Source organism: Aphelocoma coerulescens (assembly GCF_041296385.1).
Source record: "Aphelocoma coerulescens isolate FSJ_1873_10779 chromosome Z unlocalized genomic scaffold, UR_Acoe_1.0 ChrZ, whole genome shotgun sequence".
In the NCBI taxonomy this organism is placed as follows: domain Eukaryota; kingdom Metazoa; phylum Chordata; class Aves; order Passeriformes; family Corvidae; genus Aphelocoma; species Aphelocoma coerulescens.
Window position 1 is genome coordinate 5,235,826 of NW_027184085.1, and position 23,697 is coordinate 5,259,522.

General features: G+C 40.3%; 1 protein-coding gene and 1 long non-coding RNA gene across 5 annotated transcripts in view; one reads left to right on the forward strand and one right to left on the reverse strand.

Annotated features, from left to right (window-relative positions):
- The window catches only part of PIK3C3 (phosphatidylinositol 3-kinase catalytic subunit type 3), a 74,106-nt gene extending 59,807 nt beyond the window's left edge, over positions 1-14,299 (reverse strand). The window contains exons 1-6 of one of the 2 annotated variants that reach the window (XM_069001659.1): positions 14,165-14,298; positions 11,902-12,090; positions 11,264-11,407; positions 8,903-9,032; positions 4,935-5,021; positions 2,817-2,912 (exon numbers count right to left, since the gene is read on the reverse strand). In XM_069001659.1, coding sequence (XP_068857760.1) covers positions 2,817-2,912; positions 4,935-5,021; positions 8,903-9,032; positions 11,264-11,407; positions 11,902-12,090; positions 14,165-14,232 — 714 coding nt within the window. In that variant the 5' untranslated portion in view covers positions 14,233-14,298. Of the gene's footprint in view, positions 1-2,816; positions 2,913-4,934; positions 5,022-8,902; positions 9,033-11,263; positions 11,408-11,901; positions 12,091-14,164 lie in introns of both variants that reach the window. The other variant, XM_069001658.1, reaches the window with a different exon arrangement.
- Positions 14,300-14,402: 103 nt separating this feature from the next.
- LOC138103724 (uncharacterized) overlaps positions 14,403-23,697 on the forward strand; it is a 47,102-nt gene continuing 37,807 nt past the window's right edge. For all 3 annotated transcript variants that reach the window (XR_011147817.1, XR_011147819.1, XR_011147818.1), the window contains exons 1-2: positions 14,403-14,631; positions 19,027-19,129. This is a non-coding gene — a long non-coding RNA (uncharacterized lncRNA). The remainder of the gene's footprint in view (positions 14,632-19,026; positions 19,130-23,697) is intronic.

Consider the following 23,697-nt stretch of genomic DNA (forward strand, 5'->3'; position numbering starts at 1 on the left):
TAAGACAGTCCAGAAAATTTGCAGAATTTTCCAAACCAGCAACATTCTTGTGTACTTGCCTGAAAATCAGTTTAATAAGGAGGTTCTATTTATCTTATTCTTTAACGAGAACACCATTTGAAGTAACACCAATGTGAACCAACATCTCCCCCACAAGAAATAAAAGGACAGACAACCAGTGGTGTAGACACTACTTTTTCTTCCTTTAAATCCATGAAAAGGTCTCTGATAATCACATTTACTTATCTTTTTTAATAAACTGGATGTAGCAGTGCAATCATTTACCCAAAGACACGTTTCTCGTGAAATCTCCACAAAAATACATTACTGATAAATGTTGATGTTATTTGTACCTGGTAAGTCACACTGAATTTCTGCCTAAATGGAAAATCAGAAGTGATGCTGTCATTACTAGCAGACCCTATCCTTCACATCTTGAACGCTGTATTAAAATGAAGTTAACACAGAACATGGGAAGAGACACTGCCACCTCACTTCATTGTAATTGAATGTCGAGTCAAAGAACCTCAAATTCTATCAGCCCCTGTTTAACAGGCTAGTTCTTCCTAAACACTTGAAAACAAATATATCAACAGAACTGTGACAAGTAATCTCCACTTGGACTATCGGTCACAGGCAGGTGACAACAGAACCCTGTTTCATTATGCTTGGTGCACTGGATTGGTGATGCCCAATACACAGACGGCAGACTGTAATTGGAAGCATGACAGAACTGAGAAAACAGGCACTAATTTATGTACCGTTTCCTACTGCTGTCAGAAAGGGGTCAAGAACTTGTTGGAAAGCTACTTCGTAACAACAAATGCATCAAACTGCAGTTAGTTACAGCTCTAATATGTACTATTAGACATTCAATTACTTTATTTCTGCAAGAGCAGCCAGTACATAGTTACTCTGTTCCACGCACTTTTAATATGCTTCAGAAACATCTATTAAAAGAAAGATGCATGCTTGGAGTCTGAATCTTCTTTCCTGTATCGTGCACATCTATAAAACCACAATGATGGAAAAAAAAGGAAGTCATGTGTGTAAATCAGGAAGAATTCATCTATAACGGCAGGTTGCTGGAGGTAACGGAGAAAAGTCATTTTTAGGAATGTCATGTTCATTTATAAAAAGAAAAGAGCCAAGAGGACACAAACACACATGCTCATATGTTTGCACCTGTGAAAGGTATAGCATATTCTCATGCAAAAAAACAGCTGTTAGTAAACAGTTCCAATATTTTGATCGCATTCTGCTAGGCTATCCAGACAAGTGTTTCCTCAATTTCCACAGAAGTAAATTACTCCACTTTGTTCATGGGGAAATCTGATACATTGTAGGTTTCATTGTGATTTGTACCATAGGAGAGTTTTGCAGCAGCACAGTCCTCTACAATTGCTGGTTCTAGGATATGTGTACAGAGCACTATGAAAAAAGCTATTCTAAAGGTGAAAAGATTTTGAAATGTGTGGAAAGGTCTCACTGTCAACTACAGTCCCCAAAAAGAAATACTAAACAGCTAACCTAAATAGCTGCCTAAGACACACTTTCACTAAAATTACCAAAATTCACCAAGAAACTAAACTATAAGAAAATAACAAAAAGAAAATGAAATCAACAGTCCCACACCACAAAACCCAAAAAAAGCCTCAACCAACCAATGTCCTAAGAAAACACTCCTGCGAGTCAAAAAGCACCAAGTCTTAACTTGAAACACATCAAATAATTGAAGCAGATTCTGATCTGTGTCTCCTCATATTTATTTTTTTTAATCCTGCTTTTTGCTATTTATTACTGTATATTTCACTGCCTTCTTCAAGAATATTAAATTAGATCACAGCTCTTTCGGTCCAGGTCAACAGGTAATATCATCACATACACAGAAATACTTGTAATCCATTTTCCATTATATTAACATTTTGTGTACTGAATTAATAAGCTTTTAAAAATTCTTAGAATAAATGCTGCTAAAAGTTAGTGCCTCCGGTCTCAAGAGCACTCCAGTTTCTTTTTCCACCTTCTTTCTCTCTCCCATAAAGCTGTATTATTAAGTAATTTTCTGACTTTTTATGAATCTAAACACGCTGAAAAAATTAAGAAACTCTTTTCTTTGAAACCAGATTATAGATACACTGCTTTTTCCATCTCAGTGAGTCTTTCGTCAATACACAGGTCCTTAAGAGTACTGATAATGCCTTCCAGTATCACACTGATGTCTGCTAAACTCACTGTTAATCCTCCATCCCATTAAATTTTAACTTACGAAAAATAATGAGGGCACTGCTTTTCAGATCTGTTTCATAAACAGCAAGAAAAGATACAAGACATTCCAATCCAGAAGTGTTTTACTTAATTACTCCACAGCATTTTCAGTATGAAAGACTAAACTTCTATATTTGTTCATTTTACAGAAAATGTTCACCAGCAGAGCTCCTGTGAAAAGTTTTAATAACTCATCTTTTATAAAGTTACCACTCAATACAGGTACATTTCCTCCAGATCTAAGTCATAATTTTACATACCGCTACCCTGAAAGTACTGCTGGATGACTGAAGGAACTATAAATCAGAAAGTTTTTAATCATTCACACTTGTTAAATTCTGTAATCTTGAACTCTATTACACAAATGACTGACATCTGCAATCTTGTTGCATCTATACCGTTTGATTTGTATGTACATAAACAGTTGCCACTGACAGCTGTCTGCTGCTACGCTGCAGCAGAATATTTCATCTCAGCAGAAAAACCCATTCATTTTAGGTGCATATGATGCTTTTTAAAGACAACCATAAAGCCTGCAGAGCACATACCTTTTCGTAGTAAACTATTCCATATTCTTTATCATCGCACTTGACGCAACGGAATTCAATCATCAGGTACATAAAATTGGAGCTTCGTTTTTCCCTCTGAGGAAAGAGCCACCACAGATGCGTATCATTTATTGCAGGGCATCAATCATCAGCATTCTCAATACAGCAATTACCCTACTTCCTTTGTGCTGTAACTGATTAATTAGGTTATCAGCTGTTGTAGCAATTATTTAGTTAATCATTTCATAGAACTACTTGAGACCATATTGCCTCCTTCCTGACATTATTACTACCTCACATTCCCACTTCATGATACACATTCACACTTAACAGATGAAAACCTATTTTCATCAGCAGTTTCCAGCTATGGGCTAATGGTATTAAAAACATGCAATCCAGAATAATCAGATGACCACTGGGTAGTTGGTGTTAGTTTTTTTTTTAAAAAACTAAATCATTACCTATAATTATGCACATCAAAGAAAAAAAACAGAAGACATGGAAGAAACAAATCATTTTTTTAAACCAACACCATAAAAGAGACAAAATGAAACTTGGACTAAAAGATTTTATTTCCAGCTTATTGACCTTCACAGGAAGATTTGCTCATGTATCCATTTTTAAAAGCTTTACCTAGAAAAAGAGCCTAGAATTTTAAAATCTAGATGGGAAACAAGAACGAAGTTTAACAATGAGTAATTTCAGTTCATTTAATGCATTCATAATGGCTTGACTTTCCACCATAGGCAAAGTGGTTCTCTATTTAAATCACAAGTCCAGGAATTTTTGTTTTGCTGTACTTTTATTGTCAGTGAAGAGGAAAAAAAAAAAAAAAGAAAAAAAAAGAGGATAAGCTTATTTCTAAAAAACATCAAAGTATTTATAAAGGTTTATAAAAACACAGATTTTAGTTAAAAAAGAATCTGATTTCCAAAGCTCTAATTACAGATAAGACAACAAAAATCTCAGGGTACAAAACAGGAAAAAAAAGAGTTCTTTGCTGCAAGATGAGTATAACAAATTAAACAATTTGAGCTGATTTTTCCCAATGAGGGTTAAAATCTCATTCAGGCATTAAATCATCAGACTATTCTCTTTTTTAAAATATCCATTCAAATCTTACAAATGTCTTTTCTCAGCACTCAAAGTTAAAAAAAATAAAGTTGAACAGGTCTGAAGCCAAGGAACAGGTCATATATCTAAAAAGCTTCCCATCACAATCTAAATCCTAGAGCTAAGTTAGTCATGCCTAACAGTGTTTGTTCCAAGCTGCTCCAAATCATTAATAAAGTCTGTCTTCCATGATCAAGTTCATTTGAAGCTGAAAACAGGTAAGACAGCTATGTACTGTGGTGGATGAAACGCTGGACATAAGCTGGCCACGTGCACAGGCTGCCCCAAAACCAACTCTGTGCTGAGCTGCTCTTCAGCAGGGTGGGCAGCAGGTCATGGGAGGGGACTCTGCCCCTCTGTGCTGTGAGACCCCACCTGCAGAGCTGCATCCACTTCTGGGATCTCAACACAAAAAAGATGTGGACCTGATGGAGGGAGTCCAGGCGGCTACTAAGATGCCCCATTGCCTCGAGTGCCCCTGCTGTGGAGACAGGCTGGGAGAACTGGGGTTGTTCAGCCTGGACAAGAGGAGGCTCCAGGGCCTTTAGAGATCCTTCCAGTTCCTAAAGGGGACCTGCAAGAGAGCTGGAGAGGCACTTCAGACAAGGGCATGGAGTGAGAGGAGTTTACTGTGAGGGTGCTGAGGCACTGGCACAGATTGTCCAGAAAGATGGCGAAACCTCATCTCCAGAAATATTCAATGTCAGCCTGGATGGAGCTCAGAGAATCCTGATCCAACTGAAGATGTCCCTGCTCACTGCAGAGGGGTTGGACTAGATGGCTTTTAAAGGTCCCTTCCAAATCCAACTATTCTGTGATTCTCATTAGTGCTAAAGTAAAATCAACTTTAGGCTTCCAAAGAATTACTTTTTCCTTTATCATATGCACTAGTGTTTGAAGAAAAGTAGGACAAGCAGTTAAGAGTTCGGTCTCCTGAACAACTGAAGGTTCATATTAGCAAGATAAAACCCCCCAAAATTCCAAATCTGATGTACAATGACTTACCTCATTGATCATTTCTATTTCTCTAAAGGTGAGTCTGTCCAGCCAGTCCACCTTCACCATGTGACCTTGCCGATGAGACTTGGTGAGCTGCATGAAAAAAACACAATGATAACAGTTAAATTGCTCAGTGCAAGAAAAAGAACACAAAAATTACAACAGAGACACTAATATGAAATCAGAGGAAAAAAATAAAGGAACTGAAAAAAACTCACCTTGCACAGCATACACATAGTAACATAGTACACACCTTGTAAACAAATCACAACATAAAAATAAATACCAATCCCAGCAAAGACCATAATAATTATCCAAGCACATCACCTTTGCATTTTTAACATAGCAAAAACAGGAACATATTTTTTAACTAAAGTCATGTGAGAAAGACATTCCATTTTTTGTATTACTATGTTTCATATAGTAAAACTCACCAAGCCAAACAAAACTAAAGTATTTCAAAAACTATCCATATTGAATAATTCTGCCCGTGTCAGCCTTATCTAAACAGGTTTCCAGACTGGGTCTGTAACTGCATCAACTGAAGATCTTAGAGCAAGTCACAGACAGTTTGCTCTCTCTTTCTTTCAGTCATCTCATAAGTAGCTCAAGTTTTATTGATAAGTTTACAAATTGCTGTAGCAACAGCAAGGAAGTTGTTTAAAGGAGTCATTAAGAATGGAAGATAAGATGAGAGCATACTACTTGTAGTTTCAGATACACTAACACCATTGTTTATGAAACATCCAGCAGCAGACCACACAAATGAGAAGATCATCCCTTCAACTCCTAAGAAATCACACGTGTTCTTCAAAAGAAATCAGTAATTATTGCAGAATGCAAAAGATGCAGAGGGACTAGAAGACATGAAGTTCCTTCATCTCTCAGAGAAATCAGAATCTGCCTAGAAAATAGCTAGCAAAGAGACCCCTCAAAATTATTCTTCTTAGGGTAAAGTTTACAACCATTATTGCATTATAACTTTGTTCTGTGGCCAGCCTGCCCACCCATGAGTATCTAAATAGGAACAGGCCATACAGTCACACCCACTGTCACTTCTTGCCCAGCTGTGGGACAGGCAATATACAGAGACCTAAGAGAGTAGGAATTGAAGGTATTGGGCACAGGAGAACACAACAGCAGCCTGCTGCTTCCACACAGAACCGGAGATTGTATTAGTACCAAAAAGCAACACAGAAGATTTAAGACTTGGCATACACTGGGAGATGTCCGGGTTGCAGTCTGTTAGATACGTGCACTAGACCTTTCATAGCTCAACACTAGAGGTACACCAAAAATAAAATTTACTATTTTAGTAAATATAAAGAAAATAGAGAAGTAAAGGGTTTGCACCAATTGTACTGCTTCATTATTCTCTCTCAAATACCCACTAAACTGATGTCTTAACAGTACAAGCACAACTATGTTGGGCTAAAGTCTATCTCATCAAAGTCTTGGGGAAAAAAACTTGGTCACAAATTCTTAGTTCATTTTCTTGTTCACTGCACTAGAGAATAAAGAAAATAAAAGTAATATTGTATGTTTCAGAAGAAATTGATTAATATTTTAAACCTCTAAACCTGCCTTATAGAGGAAAAAAGTCATAAGACAACAATTTATTAGGTCTGCATACAAGACCTGGAAGATCTGTGGGCATAAAGATACACACGAAAAACTGTTGTCTTGGATTAATATTTAAAGCTTAAAATAAGAGAGAAGCTAGTGTATCCCCTTGAGGGAAAGAAGCATTCATCATCTGCTACTAAGTAAGATGCATCCCCTTAGATAGTATCTCAATATCATTATTATCTAATTTCATTCAGCCAGCAGAAGGTATGAGGGAAATGAATGGATCAGAAAGAACTTAAGAGTACTTTAAGCATAAGTAGAATAATTTAACACACCACTCACAGGAGAAATATCTTAATGTCATTAATGCTGGAGCATGATAAAATATTCCACTCTCTTCCCATTAATATTCCTTAGTATACAAAAAATCTGCATTCACAATGCCTCCAGAATGCAAAGCCATGGCTTTGTCATCAGTAGCAATTTTACTAGCAACATTCATGTGTTTTCTGAGAGCACAACCATATAGCACCTCAACATGAGAGACTTGCCACAATATCAATTACTTAAGGCAAAAGGATGCAACTCCTTGACCAGCCAGTCATTGGTTTTATATAAATTCTGTGTAATAATAAAAAACACATACAGACATAAACTCAGAAGCATGTCAAGAGAAGAGTTATCTTTTAGATGGAGAAAAGATCTTTTACAAGCTCTTCTCAAAAGTTACCTGTTATCTGGAGGAGTCTAGTTTGGGCTCTGGTACCAGATATCAATCAATAGCACAACACTGGACGAGTCTGTTCAATAAACAGAAAAAAAACCAAACCAAGAACAACAAAGTCCACACAAACTCACCCTGTATGTACCTAGTCCTAGTTCTTTTACCTGTATTTAAATATACCTTCACAGGGAGTAGTATGAGGAGGCATTTAGCAACTGATGAGTAAGACACAGAAAAACTAAAGCTGATTGTGTTTGAACAATGGCTACTTAGGAATGACACATCACAAGAACCTCATCTGCTGTGTAAACAGCTGTGCAAATGAAAGCTCCCATAGACACACTACCCAGAAACCCTACTAATTTCCCTAGTGTCTGATGGTAAAATGTTTTTATAAAAAGGAGCACAACAAAATATCAGTGGAAACACTCATCCTTCAGAAATTAGCATCTCCCAAAACAGCTTTCAGAAGAATGGGGGCAGTGATGTTATTAGCTTTCTGTTAGCCATTAACTACAACTCTCAAATGGGATGTGAGAGAATTCCCTCCTATTCCTCAGAGGCCTTGAGCCATCATCTTCCAAATGCAAAAATAACAGGCTAAAACAGAATGACCTATTTTAAAACTGAAGTAGTCTACTTTATTTGTGCTTTTTGAGCTAGAGAGTGTGAGTGGTAATGTTTGCATAACAACTAACATGAAAAGGATGGCGTACACTGTCAAAGTCTTTCTCAGAAACCCACTGCATCCATCATATTACCATGACAAGACTTGATCTTTAGTGTCTGTCTACAGAGATTCCTTAGGCCAGAGGGCATTTCTTCTACTGTGATCAAGAAATGGGGAACCACTGGCTTTAACAAGCTTTCCATTATAAATTCAATGAAAACTACACTAATAAAACAGGGACCCTAATGAAAGTTAGTTTACTGCTGTCATAAATCTCTAAATGAGAAAATGGTTCTATCTTTCACTGGGAGTTGCACAAAGGTCTAGATAAAACCTGGGAGACCAAAATTCAGAAGAAAGCTCACTGAGTAAGTGGACTGAGTGGTTTGGAAAGCTTAGGGTAAGCTCACCTGAATAATCAGAGATCAGCTAGTAAAACCGTCCAGTAACTAGCACACTCTGATCAAGAATATACTCTGCCATCAAAAGCTTGGAGGAGAAAATACTAATATAAATATTCATGAGCTTAAATGAATGAAACTTGGGTTAATTTTTTCAGTTTTATTCAAGTTCTTTCTAATGTGGAGGTATGTCACACACTTCTGAACACTACACCAGACAGCCTCAAAGTTAATGGATGCCTTCTGAAAGAAACCACTGTCCTCACAAGTTACTGTTAGGAGATGTTCTTACTAAACCTGATGGAATTTTAGCTTTAAGCATCCTCAAGGCATATTCATGTTTTCATTCTTTACAAAGAATTCAAATCTTAAGTTGCTCCAACAGAATGCTATGAGTATTAGAAGGTACTTATATGTCCCCTTTTAAAAAACACTTCAGAAGCAATTAAATATGATCTGCTTTACTCCTTTGTATAAATCCTTTGAAACGCCTAAATAACCAAAGGAAGAGAGCTCTCGTGAGAAAGCAGCAAGAAAGCTGTCTTCATTTCACTCCAGTGAAATGCACACTTGTCACATACATTTTAAAGGTTACTTGCTATTCCATTACCTTTGCCAAGCGGCTCATTTGATCTTCAGAGACTGTACTGCTGGTTCTCCCAGGAGTTTTGGTGGGCTCTGAGCCATCAGCTTCTACGTTGGGCCAGACTTTCAAGTCATGCATTCCTTGTCGAAACATACTGCAGGGAAAAATGCAGAATCACTTCAGTAAATTCAAAATAATACAGCTGTCAGTAATCAAAGTTCAGCAGCAGCTGCAAGAAAATGAAGGGGCTTCCTTTGCCAAAACTACAAAATTGCATAATTGAACTCTACTGCAAAAGTGCCTTGCACCTTGTGCCCTCTATAGCCTTTGTTTTACTGGAACATGGAGTTTAGAAGAAAGTTGTGAAGCCTGAGATAACTTACTTGGCAAGTGGAAGTAAAATAGGTAACTGCCAAAGTTAGTGGGGTGGTACAAATGCAAATCGAGGAGAAAACTCAACCTTCACAGTTTTACAATTTGCAATGAAGCGCTCCTCTTGTATTCTTAACTCTATGTCAGCCAGTATGAAAACAATCAACTAAAAAACTACCTTAGTTGCATTTGAAAATCAATAAACATAAAGCAGCCTTCTGAGCTGCCAAATAAAAAAAAAAATATATGTACCAAGCAAAAAAAGCCACAACCATCCACACACCACTGTCTCCACCAATGCTTGAACTTGAATTGATAATTGAAAGCATGCAGTGAACAGAAATTTGCAGGGTAACTGACCACATCTTTTCTGTGCAAAACCCTGCTTCCCTTGCATATTTTAGCTGATCCACCCATAAAAGATGCCCCAAGAAATAAAGTGCATTAGCTTTGCCAAAAAGAGCTGATCACCTAACTCTAACAACTTCAGGTAAATACAACTGATAGGAACATTTTAAAAAGTAAACCATTAAAAATGAGATATAACAATTAGAAAGACTATCTGATCTCGAATTTACACTTTGTGGAATACTACTACAATGGTTTTCATTTACAAACTACAAAGTTCAAAACAGTTTTGTTGGTTTTTCTCCATCTACTTCATCCAAGTCCCACATGCTGGAAGTAAGACTTATAAATGAAATTTATTTTCATCTTTTTCCAGGTACTGTGCTCTAATGCTTTAACAGCTCCCAGCAGTCTTTGGGGCACAGTCCAATTGATCCAGTTCAGTTTTTTGCCCTAAGGCAATGTCATTCTTTTTTGTATAAGCAGCATTCTCAATGAGAGAGATACAACCTCTCTTTACAATCACTTTCTGCATTCAAGCATCATTAGAGCAGCTTTCCTAATCATTATCTAAACTTTTCCTACACTTCAGTATAACCTTATTACTTCTCATCCACGGGCAAGACAAAACAGGCTATTTCTCCCCATTTTCCAACACTAAGTACATATTAGAAAAATGTTCCTACATTCTTTTTTTCAGCCTCACTAGGTTCAACACCTCCTCCATCACACCTGTTTGCTAGATATTCAATGATACAGACTCCCAGTAGTCAGAAACTTGCTTGAAGTTGGTTGCAAAGAACAGAACATACCCCAGCTGAGTGGAAAAAGAAAGGATAAGAAAGGAAAGGGAAAGGATACAGCAGAGTCTCTGATGCACGTACTTGTAAACTGTTCATGTAGTCAACGTTGTTTGCACATTTTACAAGAGCACCACGATGCTGAACCACACAAAGCTTAAGAATCACTCTAAACTACAAGTCTCTTCCTCTGTTTTCCTCAGCAGCTGCTCCCCACTCTGTATGTGATAACAATCAATTGCAAAAAAAAAAGTACCTGTGCCTCATAATCTTCCTTAGACCACAACCTCTTTTTCAGTCACCTTTGCACTTAGGCAAGATCCTTTCAAGGTACTGTTCACCTTCCAGCACACTTATAATCATTCCCACCTTCGTCTTACCATCCACAAATTTACCGAACACACCCTCTATTGGATCACAGCATATTAACTTTGAAAGGTGCTGATTTACTGAGTGACATTTTATTCCCTATAAATAACACTGCTTTCACAGCCTAATTGCAAGCCAATTAAATAAACTGTTTTAAGTAATCAGTACTGGCATCCATGCATTACAAGGGTGTAGATGTGAAGTGATTTCAGCACTTGCCATCTTAAAATCCAAGCTTGTAGATCATAAAAAAAAAAGCCTAAATTTGGTGTTTTACAGGAGAAGACTTATTTCATACAACACTGCAGCACGTGTGAAATTACACTTAGGAATAAATGGAGCAAATCACCTACGTATCTTGATTTTTCAAACACGGAATTGTTAACCTAGTTACCTAGTTTACAAAATATTTAAAACCTTATCTCTCATAACCCCTGCTACCTTACTATTCACAGGTGAGCTTCAGATGTGCACCAGAGAAGAAAAAGCAGTATACCCATATTTTCCGAAGAGCGAGACCGTTGTTCCTCCCACAGGAACGGCTTTACCAGGTCCATACACATCCCAGATGGTCAGAGCCACCTGAGCATTGCGAGGCAAGTCTGGATACTTCACAGGCAGTTTCAGCCACTCATTCCAGCTGCAGAGAAACACTGTTTATTAGTCACAAAGCTTTAGAATTCAACTTACTCTCTGTTAGTTTACACAACCCAGATTCTCCTCAGAGTAAAAATTTCTTAAGGCAGATGGACTATCTTCCTGTGGGCTTTAACCATACAAACACCTGTCCGAAGCATGAGTAAAAGGCTACAGACCAAAAGAAAAATACTCTAGCTTGATGACTGAGTAGCAAGGATCAGGCTGTCAGCAAACAGTATGAAAAAGTGCCACTCCAGGCCCCAGAAGTTACTTAAGAAGCAAGACATGCCCAAGCACACAAGTAGCAATTTTATCGCTTACCCTTTACACAAAAAGGTTGGTTTTGTGCTGTCAGTATAACACTAACCATACAGACACTTGAAGAAACATAAGCCATTTTGAAGAAGACAAGAGAAAACAGATCTTTGTGATAGAAACAAAAGCTTGATGCCCCAGTAACTAGGAGGAATACGAAATAAAAGGCAAGTCACTTACTTCCATCTAGTGCTAAAAGCTTTGTAGGAAGTTCTAACTGGAAGAGCAAGAGGCTTTCCTTCTGCAAACACCTGGCAAGTTACATACAAGTCAGAACAGGTCTCCTGGTACAGTCCCGAGAACTTCAGCATTGGATCTTCTAAGAGAGCTTTGTAGCTTTTCTGTTCTCTTTTCCCTTCCAGACTTCCTCTATGGGGGAGGGGGCAGGAGAGGAGGAGGAAAAAGAGAAAACACAAATAAACCCAAATTTATTCTATCCATAGTGGAAATCCTATTGCATTTATGTAGCTCATATTTAAATTACCCAGTTCTGAGGCTATTTTTACTTTGCATTACTTGCTGGTAGTGAAATCCAAACACCAGAGAGGAACTTGGGATGTAAAATGCTGAGCAAACACGAACTGTATTATTGCAGTACTGATTTAGGCGGGGGTGGGGGAAAGAGCAGGGAAGGCAAGAATTATTTGTTTGTCCTTTAAATGGAGGTAACTTCTAGTACAACCTGTGGATTTTCAGAGAGCCCTTAAGTAGGGCAACAATAAATGAGATTACATATGCTCCTATTATTAAAAAAGACAAAACAAACATCAGATTACATGTGGTCCAAACACTATTTGGGAAAAATAAAACAAAACAACTATGGTAAGTAAATCTTAATTTTTAGTATCTATGAAATATATGACTGGATTTGGGAGACAATCATCTCTCCAACCTAAAACAAAATAAAGTTCACTTAAGCAGATTGTTCAAATAAAATCTGGTTAAAGCCTTGAAACACTTTGCTACTGTTAACAGGAACTGATGGAATTTCTCAGGCTTCAGCTATACCACAATGAAAACAATCATGCACATTATATATCTGACTGTGGATGCACATCTTAAAACAAACAAACAAAAAAAAGGAACTGTAGTGGTGGTGATGGGAAAACATGTAAGATCAATCTTCCACCAAACAAAAATCTATTTGTTTCACAAAACTACTTCAGAGTAAACAAACAAGTTACTTGCAAGGAACTGGCACTGCACATTCTAAGGATGACATACACTTCTATGTGCTAAAATAAAAAAAAATGTTAGTTATAATTTTGCTTGGTGGAACGAACTGTCAAAGAGGTCACAAGAATCTGGCTCCTGATGGCACAGAAGGGTCTGGGCTCGCAGGGACTTTAAAGATGATCCAGTCCCAACCCCTGTCATAAGCAGGGCCACTTTCCACTACCATCACCTGTTCAGAAGTTAAACAACCCTGAATAAGCTTCTCCAAGTTAGTTTGACAGAAAAGTGGAACATACTTTAACATAGCACCATTGGGTACACTACCTTTTAGAACCAGCACCCCTCCTACACAAAACTTCCCATTGCTGTGATGAACAAAAGTAGCTTAAAAAACAAACCAAAAATTACATCACTGTGTGGTAACTCCAGCTTCAACAAAAGTGCTTCCACATGCCCAGGTAGGAACATATTTATGTGCTGCACCACCTGGATCTTCCTACAATAAAGCATCCCACTAAGAGCACCGTGCTCTCACAGGAGCATGGAAGCAAGCAGGAAGAGTGTCACCAGTTTATCTCCTTCCCTTAACACTGAGGAGCGAGCTCTGACGCCGTGGTGGCCTTCCACTTCCTGAAGGGAACTTACAGGACAGAACGGGCGAGAATATTTACAAGACCACGTAGTGACAGGACAAGGGGGGATGGCTTCAGACGGAATAGCTCCAGATTAGTTAGAAAAAAATTCTTTACGTGAGGGTGGTGATGCACTGGCGCAGGTTGGCCGGAGAAGCTGTGGCTGCCCCATCCCTGGGAGCGTTCAAGGCCAGGTCGGACAGGGCTTGGAGCAACCCGGGACAGTGAAGGTGTCCCTGTCCATGCAAAGGGGTGTAACAGGACAGGCTTTAACGGTCCCTTGTAACGCAAACCAATCTGTGATTCTATGACAGGTGAGGAGCTATGGGAGCCTGCACTGACAATTGCTGTCTTAGAGCACCTGAGGACACGGGACGTCTGACACGCGCTCGCAGCACAGCTCCAGCACAGCTCCAGCCCGGTCCCTCGCCCGCCCCGTCCCGCCGCCTCCCCGCGGGCCGGGACGCTGGCAGGGACGCGGCACCCGGAGCTGAGCCAGCACCGCCTGTCCCCAGGCACCACCGGGCTGCGGCACCAGCGCACCCCGCAGAGGGGCTGGGCGGCCCGGTACTCCCCCCCTCCATCCCCCAGCGGCAGCGACCGCTTCCCACTAAGCCCCGACGCAGCTCACTCACATCTTCAGCTGCACGTTGATGTCCAGGTCGCAGCTGTACACATAATAAAGCCTCTCAGTCTCGCCCATGGCTGCCGCCGCCGTTGCTCCCCGCCCGCCCCCTCAGCGCTCGCGGGCAGCACAGCCGGCCTCCCCGGCCCCGCTCCGAGCATGCGCGGCTGACGCCATCTTGAGTAAGGGAGGAAGGAGCAGTGCCGGCCCTTGACCAAAATGGCCGCCGGCCCGCGGGGTCCCCCCACCGCCCCCACCACCGCGGGTGCGCGGAGCGTAACATGGCGGCGGCAGCCTCGGCAGCGAGATGGCTGCGGCTCTGGCTGCGCGCGGGATGGCTCCTGTGCCGCCTGAGGGCGGAGAGGGATGGCGCCTGGCAACAGGCTCATAGAATCACAGAGTAGGCTGAGTTTGAAGGGACCCACAAGGATCATCGAGTCCAGCTCCTGGCCCTGAACAGGATACCTCAACTGTGTGGTAGGAACCGTGTGTTTGAGAGTATTGCCCAAGGGCTTCTTGAACTCAGACAGGCTTGGTGCTGTGACCACATCCCTGGGGAGCCTGTTCCAGTGCCCAACGACCCTCTGGCAGAAAAACTTTTTCCTGTAATCCAACCTAAACCTCCCCTGACTCAGCTTCATGCCATTCCTTCAGGTCCTATTGCTGGTCACAAGAGTGGGGAGATCGGTACCTGCCCATCCTCTTCCCCTCATGAGGATCTTGAAGACCACAGTGAGGTCTCCCCTCAGTCTCCTCCAGGCTGAACAAACCAAGTGACCTCTGCTACTGCTCTTAAAACTTCACCTCCAGACCTTTCACCATCCTTGTGGGCTCCTTTGGACCCTCATAGAATCGTTTGGGTTGGAAGGGAACATAAACCTCCTTGATTTCCAGCCTCCTGCCATGGGCAGTGACACCTTCCCCTAGCCCAGGGCTCCATCCCCTAGACCAGGGCTCCCCCCAGAGCTCAGAGCTTCATCCAACTATGCCATTATTTATACACAGAAGATGATAACTTTTCTAGTAAAGCTCATCTATTATGATTAATTAAGTAGTTTACATATGTGTTCAATAATCTCAGCTCAAGGAAAGGGTCTTCACCAGGGCAGGGGTCACACAATCATTGTACATCTGGCAGAGGCAACCAGAAACTGCCCACAACTAAAATATTGTAAATAACAGTATGATTTCAAAAGTTATTTAGTGTTTTGAGAATTAATACAGATTGTGGGCACCTTTAAGTGACAAAAATATAGATACTATGTGCATATAGTCATTATTATGCTATACTTGCTCTGTCTATGTAGGTAAAGCAGCTAGCACTGACAGTTTTGTGTTTTGATCCATCACAGCTGCTGAACTTCTCAGGACTGCTGAACAAAAGTATAAAAAGTGCTATTTTGGTCTAGTTCACTATACTTAGAGCAGTACTGGTCCTGAGGAAGGACCCAGACAGAGATGCTGTCTCCCAGCATAGCTCAGACTTAAAAAAAAAAAAAAAAAGATAATAGTCAGCTGGAAACAGCATTTTCTCTTCCATTTTCACATCAGGACAGGGTTAACAGGTGGATGTGGAAGGACATCTCAGCTAGTCCTCTTCTCCTGCAAGCAGCTATGAGGGAAGAGGCCAAAGCAGGGGAGGGAACACTTCTTTTAAGAGAAAAAGGACTTTTTTTTCCTTCTCAGGTGCTGTGACCAGAAAGTCTTTCCTTCCTTTTTCTCCAAAACAAGCAGGAAACTAGAGAAGTTCACGACCCAGAACCATGTATCACTAAAATGAAGTCTTTGCTTTCCGGCACTACCACACTGGCATGTATCATGAGTGCAAAACGTAACTTAAATATAATGAAATTAACAAATTCCTCGCAGTAAAGGTGATCTTTTATCCATATTTTTCTATCTTCATTCTCTCCTTTCTGATCACATTTACAGTTTAAACAGCCCTGGCAGTTGCCATTCATTTGTTGCTTGCCTTATAATTTTTGATGGCTTTTGTTTGTTACTTTGGTTCCAGCCCTATTTTTTGTTACATAAAATCTCTGCTTTCCATAATAGGAATAAACAAGCATATTTTTCTTCTTGGGTGTGAAGAAAAAGTAAAACATAAAACTGTAAAAATTTAAAAGACAAATAAATCTCACGGTTTTAAGGCTAAGCAATGTATGTCTGTGTGCACAAACAGCAAGTATATTATATGTGTGTACCTGTTTTGGTATGATTTTTTTGTCAGGAAAAATTAGAATTTTTCTCAATGGAATTACTAGTATCAGTCACAGTCTATTTTTCACCACTGCAGGCATTTTTGGGTCATTATTGAAGCTTTGTTAAAAAAAAAACAAAAATAAAAGGAAAAATATAAGAGGAAAAAAATTATAGAAGGCCTCTGAAGTCAGCATTAAAAAAAGTTTTTCAAGTGGTTTATCTCCCAACTTTTTCAGATTCCAGTGTGTCTAACTAGATAAGTAAATTAGGTGAAACAAAAGAAGAGAAATACGTTTAGGAGAGACATTTTTGACGATAAAATTGAAGAAAGATTCTATTTCAATCAGAAATGTCATTTTATACCACTTTCTCATATTAATAACCTTACATTTCTGGGTTCTCAAATACTGCCACAGAGGCAGATAGGAAGAGTATCTTTCACCTTGAAGGGTCCTGAAGCACTTGGAAGAGGCAGTGATGAACATCCAGAACCATTGCCTGTGCTTTGACAGCTCTGGCTGGAGGTGACGAGTGTCTGTACTGCCACACATCTGCAGCAAGTAGAGCTGAATGGGGCCCTTCCCTGTGGAGCACATGCAGAGGTAGATAAGGACATTATCCTGTTTTACTCTCTGCTGCCACTTCTGTATGTCCTTCGGGGCACTTGACATTTGTGGCCACATCCATACCAAATGATAAAAAGCAACCATGGTGGGCTGTTGCCCCTGAGTTGAGTAGTTCATGTGACTCACAGCTACCCTCTCTTGATTTGGCCCCTGCAGAGTGGTCCATCCATATCCCAAGTGGCCCATCTCTTCTCTCTTCTAAGCTTCAGTGACCACTCCTGTGGCCAAAATACATGATTATTTATGTGTGTGTTTTCCAGCTCAAAGTGCTTGATGTAGTAGCAGACACTGTGTGAGGCTCTGGTTCAGGTTTTCCAGAGAAGTTTTGGATGCCCCGTCCATGGAAATGTTCAAGGCCAGGTTGGATGGAGCAACCTGATCTAGTGGATGGTATCCTTGCCCATGGCAGGGGAGCAGGAGGTTGGAACTAGAAGATCCTTAAGGTCCCTTCCAATCCAAACCATCCTCTGGTTATATGATTGTATGATATAAGGGTTGTTTTACTGCTTGTAGGTTTTTTATAGTATGACATCTAGGGCACATCTGTGGTGATTGCAATGTTTCTGTTTTTGGCCTCTTGGAGTAGGGCAGGATTGTTCCAAGTGTTGTGTTTCAAACAAGACACATCTGTTCTCCTGTTGCTGATCTGCAGCACACCCATAAGCAAACTCTCCTGGCAACTCTGGGTTTCTTCCTTGAGGAGACTAATAGATACATCCCACAAGGGAGTCTGGGAGTGAACTGGTGGGCACACTGTACAGGCAACTGCATAAATGTCAATAGCAGGAACAAGTTCTGGAAGCAAACCAGAGTGTCAGGATTCCTGGTGCTGCACCTGTATTGTGAAGCCAATTCTGACCTTCATTGTTCCAACAGAAGAAGGGGCATGTGTCCCTTCTAGGCTTGGGGTGAAGCTGAGAGAGACATGAGGGACTTTGAGGACTTATTGGTGGCCAGTTCCTCCTGCTTCTGGCCCGCAACCCCATTTCAAGTAGTTCTGTGTTCCAGCAGTGCCATAGAAATCAGTCTCCTGCTCCAAAACAGCCCTGCTTGGCCCAGCCATGCACTCCACTAAGCCAATTCCCACTCTTAGACTAATGTCCCATCCCCACAGAGGTGCCTGATGTCCCGGTCTGGACCTGCCCTGGTGGCACTGCAAGTCTTCCCTTTTTCCTGGTGGATGCAGTGGGATAGGCCCTGGCTTTCTCCCCCAGGACAGGCCAGACACATGTTGCTGTAGTGCTCTAACACTTACCTGAATGTTTGATCTTGAAACACCAATTTAACTCAGCATATGTAAGTGTTTACAATTTCTTTGGAAAAAAGTATATCAAGAGAAATCTATTTTTTTCTCCTGAAGACTGCAAGTAACTGGCTAGCTACACCTACGTGTAGTTACTTGCTGCTATTATGCCATTCTTGTCATTGGAAAAAATATAGCAAGCATGAGATTGACACTCTTCATTGCTCTGCTCATGCATTAGAATCTCCCCCACCCCTCTTCTGTTTTTCAGTCTGATAGTTTGTCAGCTCCCAGAAGTCTGATGAGGTGAAACGTCAAGAAAACAGTGGGAGCAATAGAGAGGTCTGCTGCTGACACTATTCTCTTTGGAGGGAATGGAGCTATTTTTCTTGTTTTGAAGCAGAAGTGTCACTCGCAGTTCACATTCGACTGATAGACACAGAGAAATATGTAACCTCTCAATCCCACCAAGAAATATATGCCATCTTCCAGAGGACAAAGCTGATTCCTTGTATACCATCTACTTTCTGCTAGAGGGGCTACCACAATAGGCAAAGGGACTGATCAAATGTTCAGCCAGGTCCCACGTTCCTTGTAAAGAGTTTCAGCAAAGTTGCTGAAAGTAGCTGTGTTGTCAGACTCATTTTGTCTTTCCTGAATGTGGACATCTGTCCACTAAAAACTGGACTGAGACAACTAGGAAATATACATAACCCTTAGTGCATCTGTCAGATGATAATGACTTTTGGTCACTAATGAACTGGAACAAAACTGACTTGGCAACTGCCTTTTTCCCTCTAGTAATATCCTGAGAAAGACTTTTCATGCTGGATGTACAGCAGAGAGAGTTTCTGCTATTCAAATACCACAGTGATGGTCAGGTTTTCAGAACCACAATGGAGAGGTGGGTAGCACATGGTTATTGTATTTCATTTAAAAGTGGATAAGAATGGAGTTTTAGAAAAGACCCCTCCCCTCCCCTCCTCTCCCCTCCCCCACCCCACCTTCCCCAAATGTATGTTTTACATTTATTTGTAAGTACATTAAAAGGTCATTGATAGTTATACTGTAGATGTTAAGTGATTTTAAGCGTATGCAAGAAACAGTTCTTTTGGAATTAAATTCAAACCTTGTTTTACCACTTGGGCCCAAAAACTGATTCTTCTCAGTTCTAGCCTTGGAACAAAGCTGTCCTTGTAATGTGTTCAGACAAATTCAGATGTAGATGATAGGGAGCTGGGAGTAGATGTCCAAGGTCTAACAGAGAGTGTTCAGCCAGCAGTATATACCCCTGCAGAGAGCTTGGGCTCTCACATAAGGTGGCTCTGTGGATCCTGATCCAGAAAACACAAAGTAATGTATAAAGTTCTAATTGAAGACTTGGAGCACCAATTGCTTTGTTTGTGGAATGATATTTACCTAACAAGATTCACTTTCCACCTGATTTTATATTTTTCTATTTTTCCATGGCTAAGTAGTACAGTCTAGTGTATGCTCAGCCTATTCTCATTAAGTGACCCTATGAGTAAACAAACCTTCTTAAGTTCTTGTTTCCCCATCCTTGTGTCCAGAAACAACAGCATCATGCCTTGTGCTCAGATGAACCCAGGACTTGCTGGCATCTCTTCACCCACTCAGTCCCATCTTTTGCTGTTACCAGCACCAGCTGCTCAGTCTGTCGTTGCAAGTTCCACTTTACGAGCTCCACTAAGACCATGAGATGGGTGTGCTAACTCCTGGTTAGGAACAACCTTTTTTATTTTGACACAGACATAGAGGTCTGTTTTTTCTAAGCCCAATACAGATTAGTGCTGCATTTTTGCTAATTTAAGGAGCCAGATCCTCACAGTCTCCACTTGCTCCTGGGACATTTGTCATACCAGTCAGTCAGCCCAGCCCTCAGTTGCCATTGATAGAACATAAAAATCAAAGAATCATTTAGGTTGGAAAAGACCTTTGAGATCATCATGTCCAAACATTAACCCAGCACTGCCAAACTCTCTCCTAACCTATGTCCCCATGTTCCACATCTGCGTGTCTTGAAAATCCCTCCAAGAATAATGAAATGATGGAGAAGATGGGCACTCTGGTTGGCCTTACAACTTGAGTTCTCCAGGGAATAGGTAGACTTGAACAAGAGTATTATTAAATGAATTCTTGATAATAGTGAAATATTTGTTCTAATCCATTAAAACAAGGTGGGATTTTAGCTTTTTGCTCTTAGTACGCTCAGGTTTCATTACATCAGCTGAATATGAAGCACTGGATTTCTTTAAACATTGAAGTTGTTGAAATGACAGCAAAGCTCCTGACTTTCCTTTTGTTATAGAATGAGCCTCTGCAGTAACTCTCTTTGGAAGAGTCCCTGAACTCATTCATCTCTATATAACTTGAACTCAATAAAGTTGCACTAGGGAAGAGTTTGGCCCATTAACTTTAGTTTTCTAATGCTGTTTAGTCAATAAGCCATATAATTCCCAAAACAAAGAAGGGGAAGGAATAATAATAATAATAGGAAACATGAAATGACAACACAGCCAATTCAGAAGGGAAAAAAAAGAAGAAGCTAAAGCTGAACAAGAATACTGAGTCAGGTCATCACCTAGAGAAAATCAGTGAAACTTCAGTGAAATCAAGTAAATTGTATTCCATTACCTCAGATCAAGTCCTAGCATGTAGTTACATAATTTTAGGTTTTTCAGTTCTTTCTCCCCTGCCCCCCATCATAAAATTTGTTTTTCAAAAAAAACCCCAGTCTGCTGGATTTTGCAAGTTCAGTAGTCTGTTAACTGAGTAAGTAAAGATATAATGAAAGCAATAAGTGCTGAAACATCACACATGCAGTACATATCTCCAGCCAGTTCAATTTTATGCCTAAGGAGACTGGCAGAGTTCCTGCTGCGATTCAAATCTTATGTCAAATTTATAAACTTGTTTTCTCCATTCTCCTCTCCTATCCCCGTGCCCCATCAATCAGAGCTTATACCTGCACAAAAGGCTGATCCATCATTAAGGAGGCAGGTTGCAGCCAAATGTAAATTTGCACTTAAAAAAAAAAGAAGGAAAAATACTCATGCTGCAGGGCAGGGTCACCCTCTGACCCTAGGCAATCTGCCTCTCAATCTGCAGAACACAGGCTAAAATAATGTGTCCGCCGAACAAGCAGTAAACTTTCCTGCTTCTGCCTTTTTGAAGATTCTTGGAGTTGCTGCGTCTGCTGGCTGACACTCTGTCTGACTTTTAAAATATGAAAATCTCCTCCATATGCATTGAGCTCAGTTTTCTACTTAGCATTTCAAGAGCCCTAAGGACCTTCAGGGAAAAAAAAAAAAAAAACAACAAAAAAACCCCCATATTCTGAATTTTCAATTTTGATGACAATTTGCTTTCCCTACAGGATGTGCAGAAACACCTTGAAAAACTTGTCAGCTGTGCTAAAGGAAATGTTCCTTGCCATGGGAATGAGGGCACATCACTTTCAACTAACTTAGGGAAAACAAGTTTGACTCTGCACCCCATGCTTCCCCAAAGTAGCTGAACATCTCTTTTAGGTTGTTCCAAATAAGAATCAACAATAATAACAACTTTGCAAAAAATCCAAAAACAAACAAACCAGAAAAATGAAACAAAACAAACCCCGTAAACGTAAAACCCACAAACATAGGGTTTGACCATACAGTAAAGTTAAGTCCATCCATCCATGCAGTTACAGAAGACTCCATTTTCATAGCATCTAAATACAAATAAGGATTCAGGTCATAAACAAAAGATTGTTATTTTCTTTAAAATTAAATTGCCATGCTGGAATACATAATTTTCCCTAGTCTGGGATAGTCTCCCCTTGCATTAGAGTCAAGGGAAGGAGACAGTAATATTCAAGAGCAAGACAGTGACACTCACCTTCAATAATTGTGTGAGGTCAGGATGTACCCCCACTGCAGTCCTGCTTTTCTCTAAAAGCTTGTAAAGGGAACCTAGATGACATACTTGTATTAAACCCTGCTTTTATAAGCTAATATTAAATGGGGTGAATCCCCTCCTTTAGCTGAAATTTATGTATTTCTTCTGTAACCTCCACATCACTAAAGGGCACACTGGAAGTGTTAATTCTTCAAGCACCAGACGTACAGATTTTTCAGGGTGTGTTGGATTTTGTAGCTTCTGTGCCACAGAGGAAAGGTGCTGGGGAACTGGGAAGTTCAATGTTTTCCTCTCCAAACAACATGAAGAAAAAACCATAATTGACCTTAAAGTGTTCATGTACAAGTTGTGGGGGTTCTTGCTCAGAAAACCCAAGGTTACAGAAGTCACTGGATTTCATTAGTCTGGATGCTCAGTATTCGGCCTTCATTAGCCATCTCCAGCCAGACGAACTGCAAGCTGAGTTAGGAACAGGGGTGATAAGTCTTGATTGCAGGGCTTGTGTTCCAGCATTAGACAGAACTTACCTTTAAACTCCTGGTTTTAGACACTGGACTGATGAGAATTGGGGGTTTTTTTGTTTGTTGGTTGGTTGGTTGGTTTGTTTATTTGTTTGCTGCTTTGACATTACAGTATTTCCATGTTTTACATGGGCTAGACGAAGTGTATGAATTGTAACATAATTTAGTATTTCTGCTGCTAATCCTGGTTTAGCTGTGACACAGACAAATCTGGTATTAAGCAAAGAAGTTGTTGCATAAACACACCAAATTCTGCCTCTCTTCCTTTCAGTGGACTCAGAAATTCACACCAGAGCAGTCAGTTAGAATATGCAATTTATACTGCAGGCTATTGAAATGTTTTAAAATGGGAGCGTTCATTACTAATGCCTTCTCTAACCTTTTATTCAGGGTGAGATGCAAATAAAGCAGTGACTGATAAAGGGAGACATGAAAATGAATATGTATGTTTGCATAAGCTGTATTTCTTTGCTGTTGTGGAACAAATTCTGCTCTTAGTCCCATTTAAGCATCCACTGCTGATTTGAGTGTAGTTATGAGCATGCAGCTGAGGCCAGGATAAATCCTACGTCCATCTATTGAGTGATCGAACTATATTTATTATGGATCCCATTTCCATATGGAAGTGAAGCAGGCCTTGATCTCAAGGGCAGGCTCTGCAGCCTTGCCGCTACAGCCCCGTGACATGATACGGGTATAAGCCTCACTCCAGTGGGTGCTCATGTTGGCTACAAAGGGAAAAACGTCCCATGTGCCTCTGCAAAATCCTGGGGAAGAGTCAGACACCAGCAATTAGAAACCTGTTATTTTCTTTTAGAAGGTATTTAATAATAAATAGAAGTGCTAAGCTCAAAAAAGCAGGTTGAAGATTCATAATCAATTTTGTCATTGCTTTTCTTTCTTATTGGTAGGAAAAAATTACTCACTTTTCTCCCACCCTCAGATAAGACTAGGCTTTTGCACTCTATTAACCCCAGGGACTAAAAGATAGACTGTTTTCTAACAGGTGAATTAGTGCTAGATAGCATTA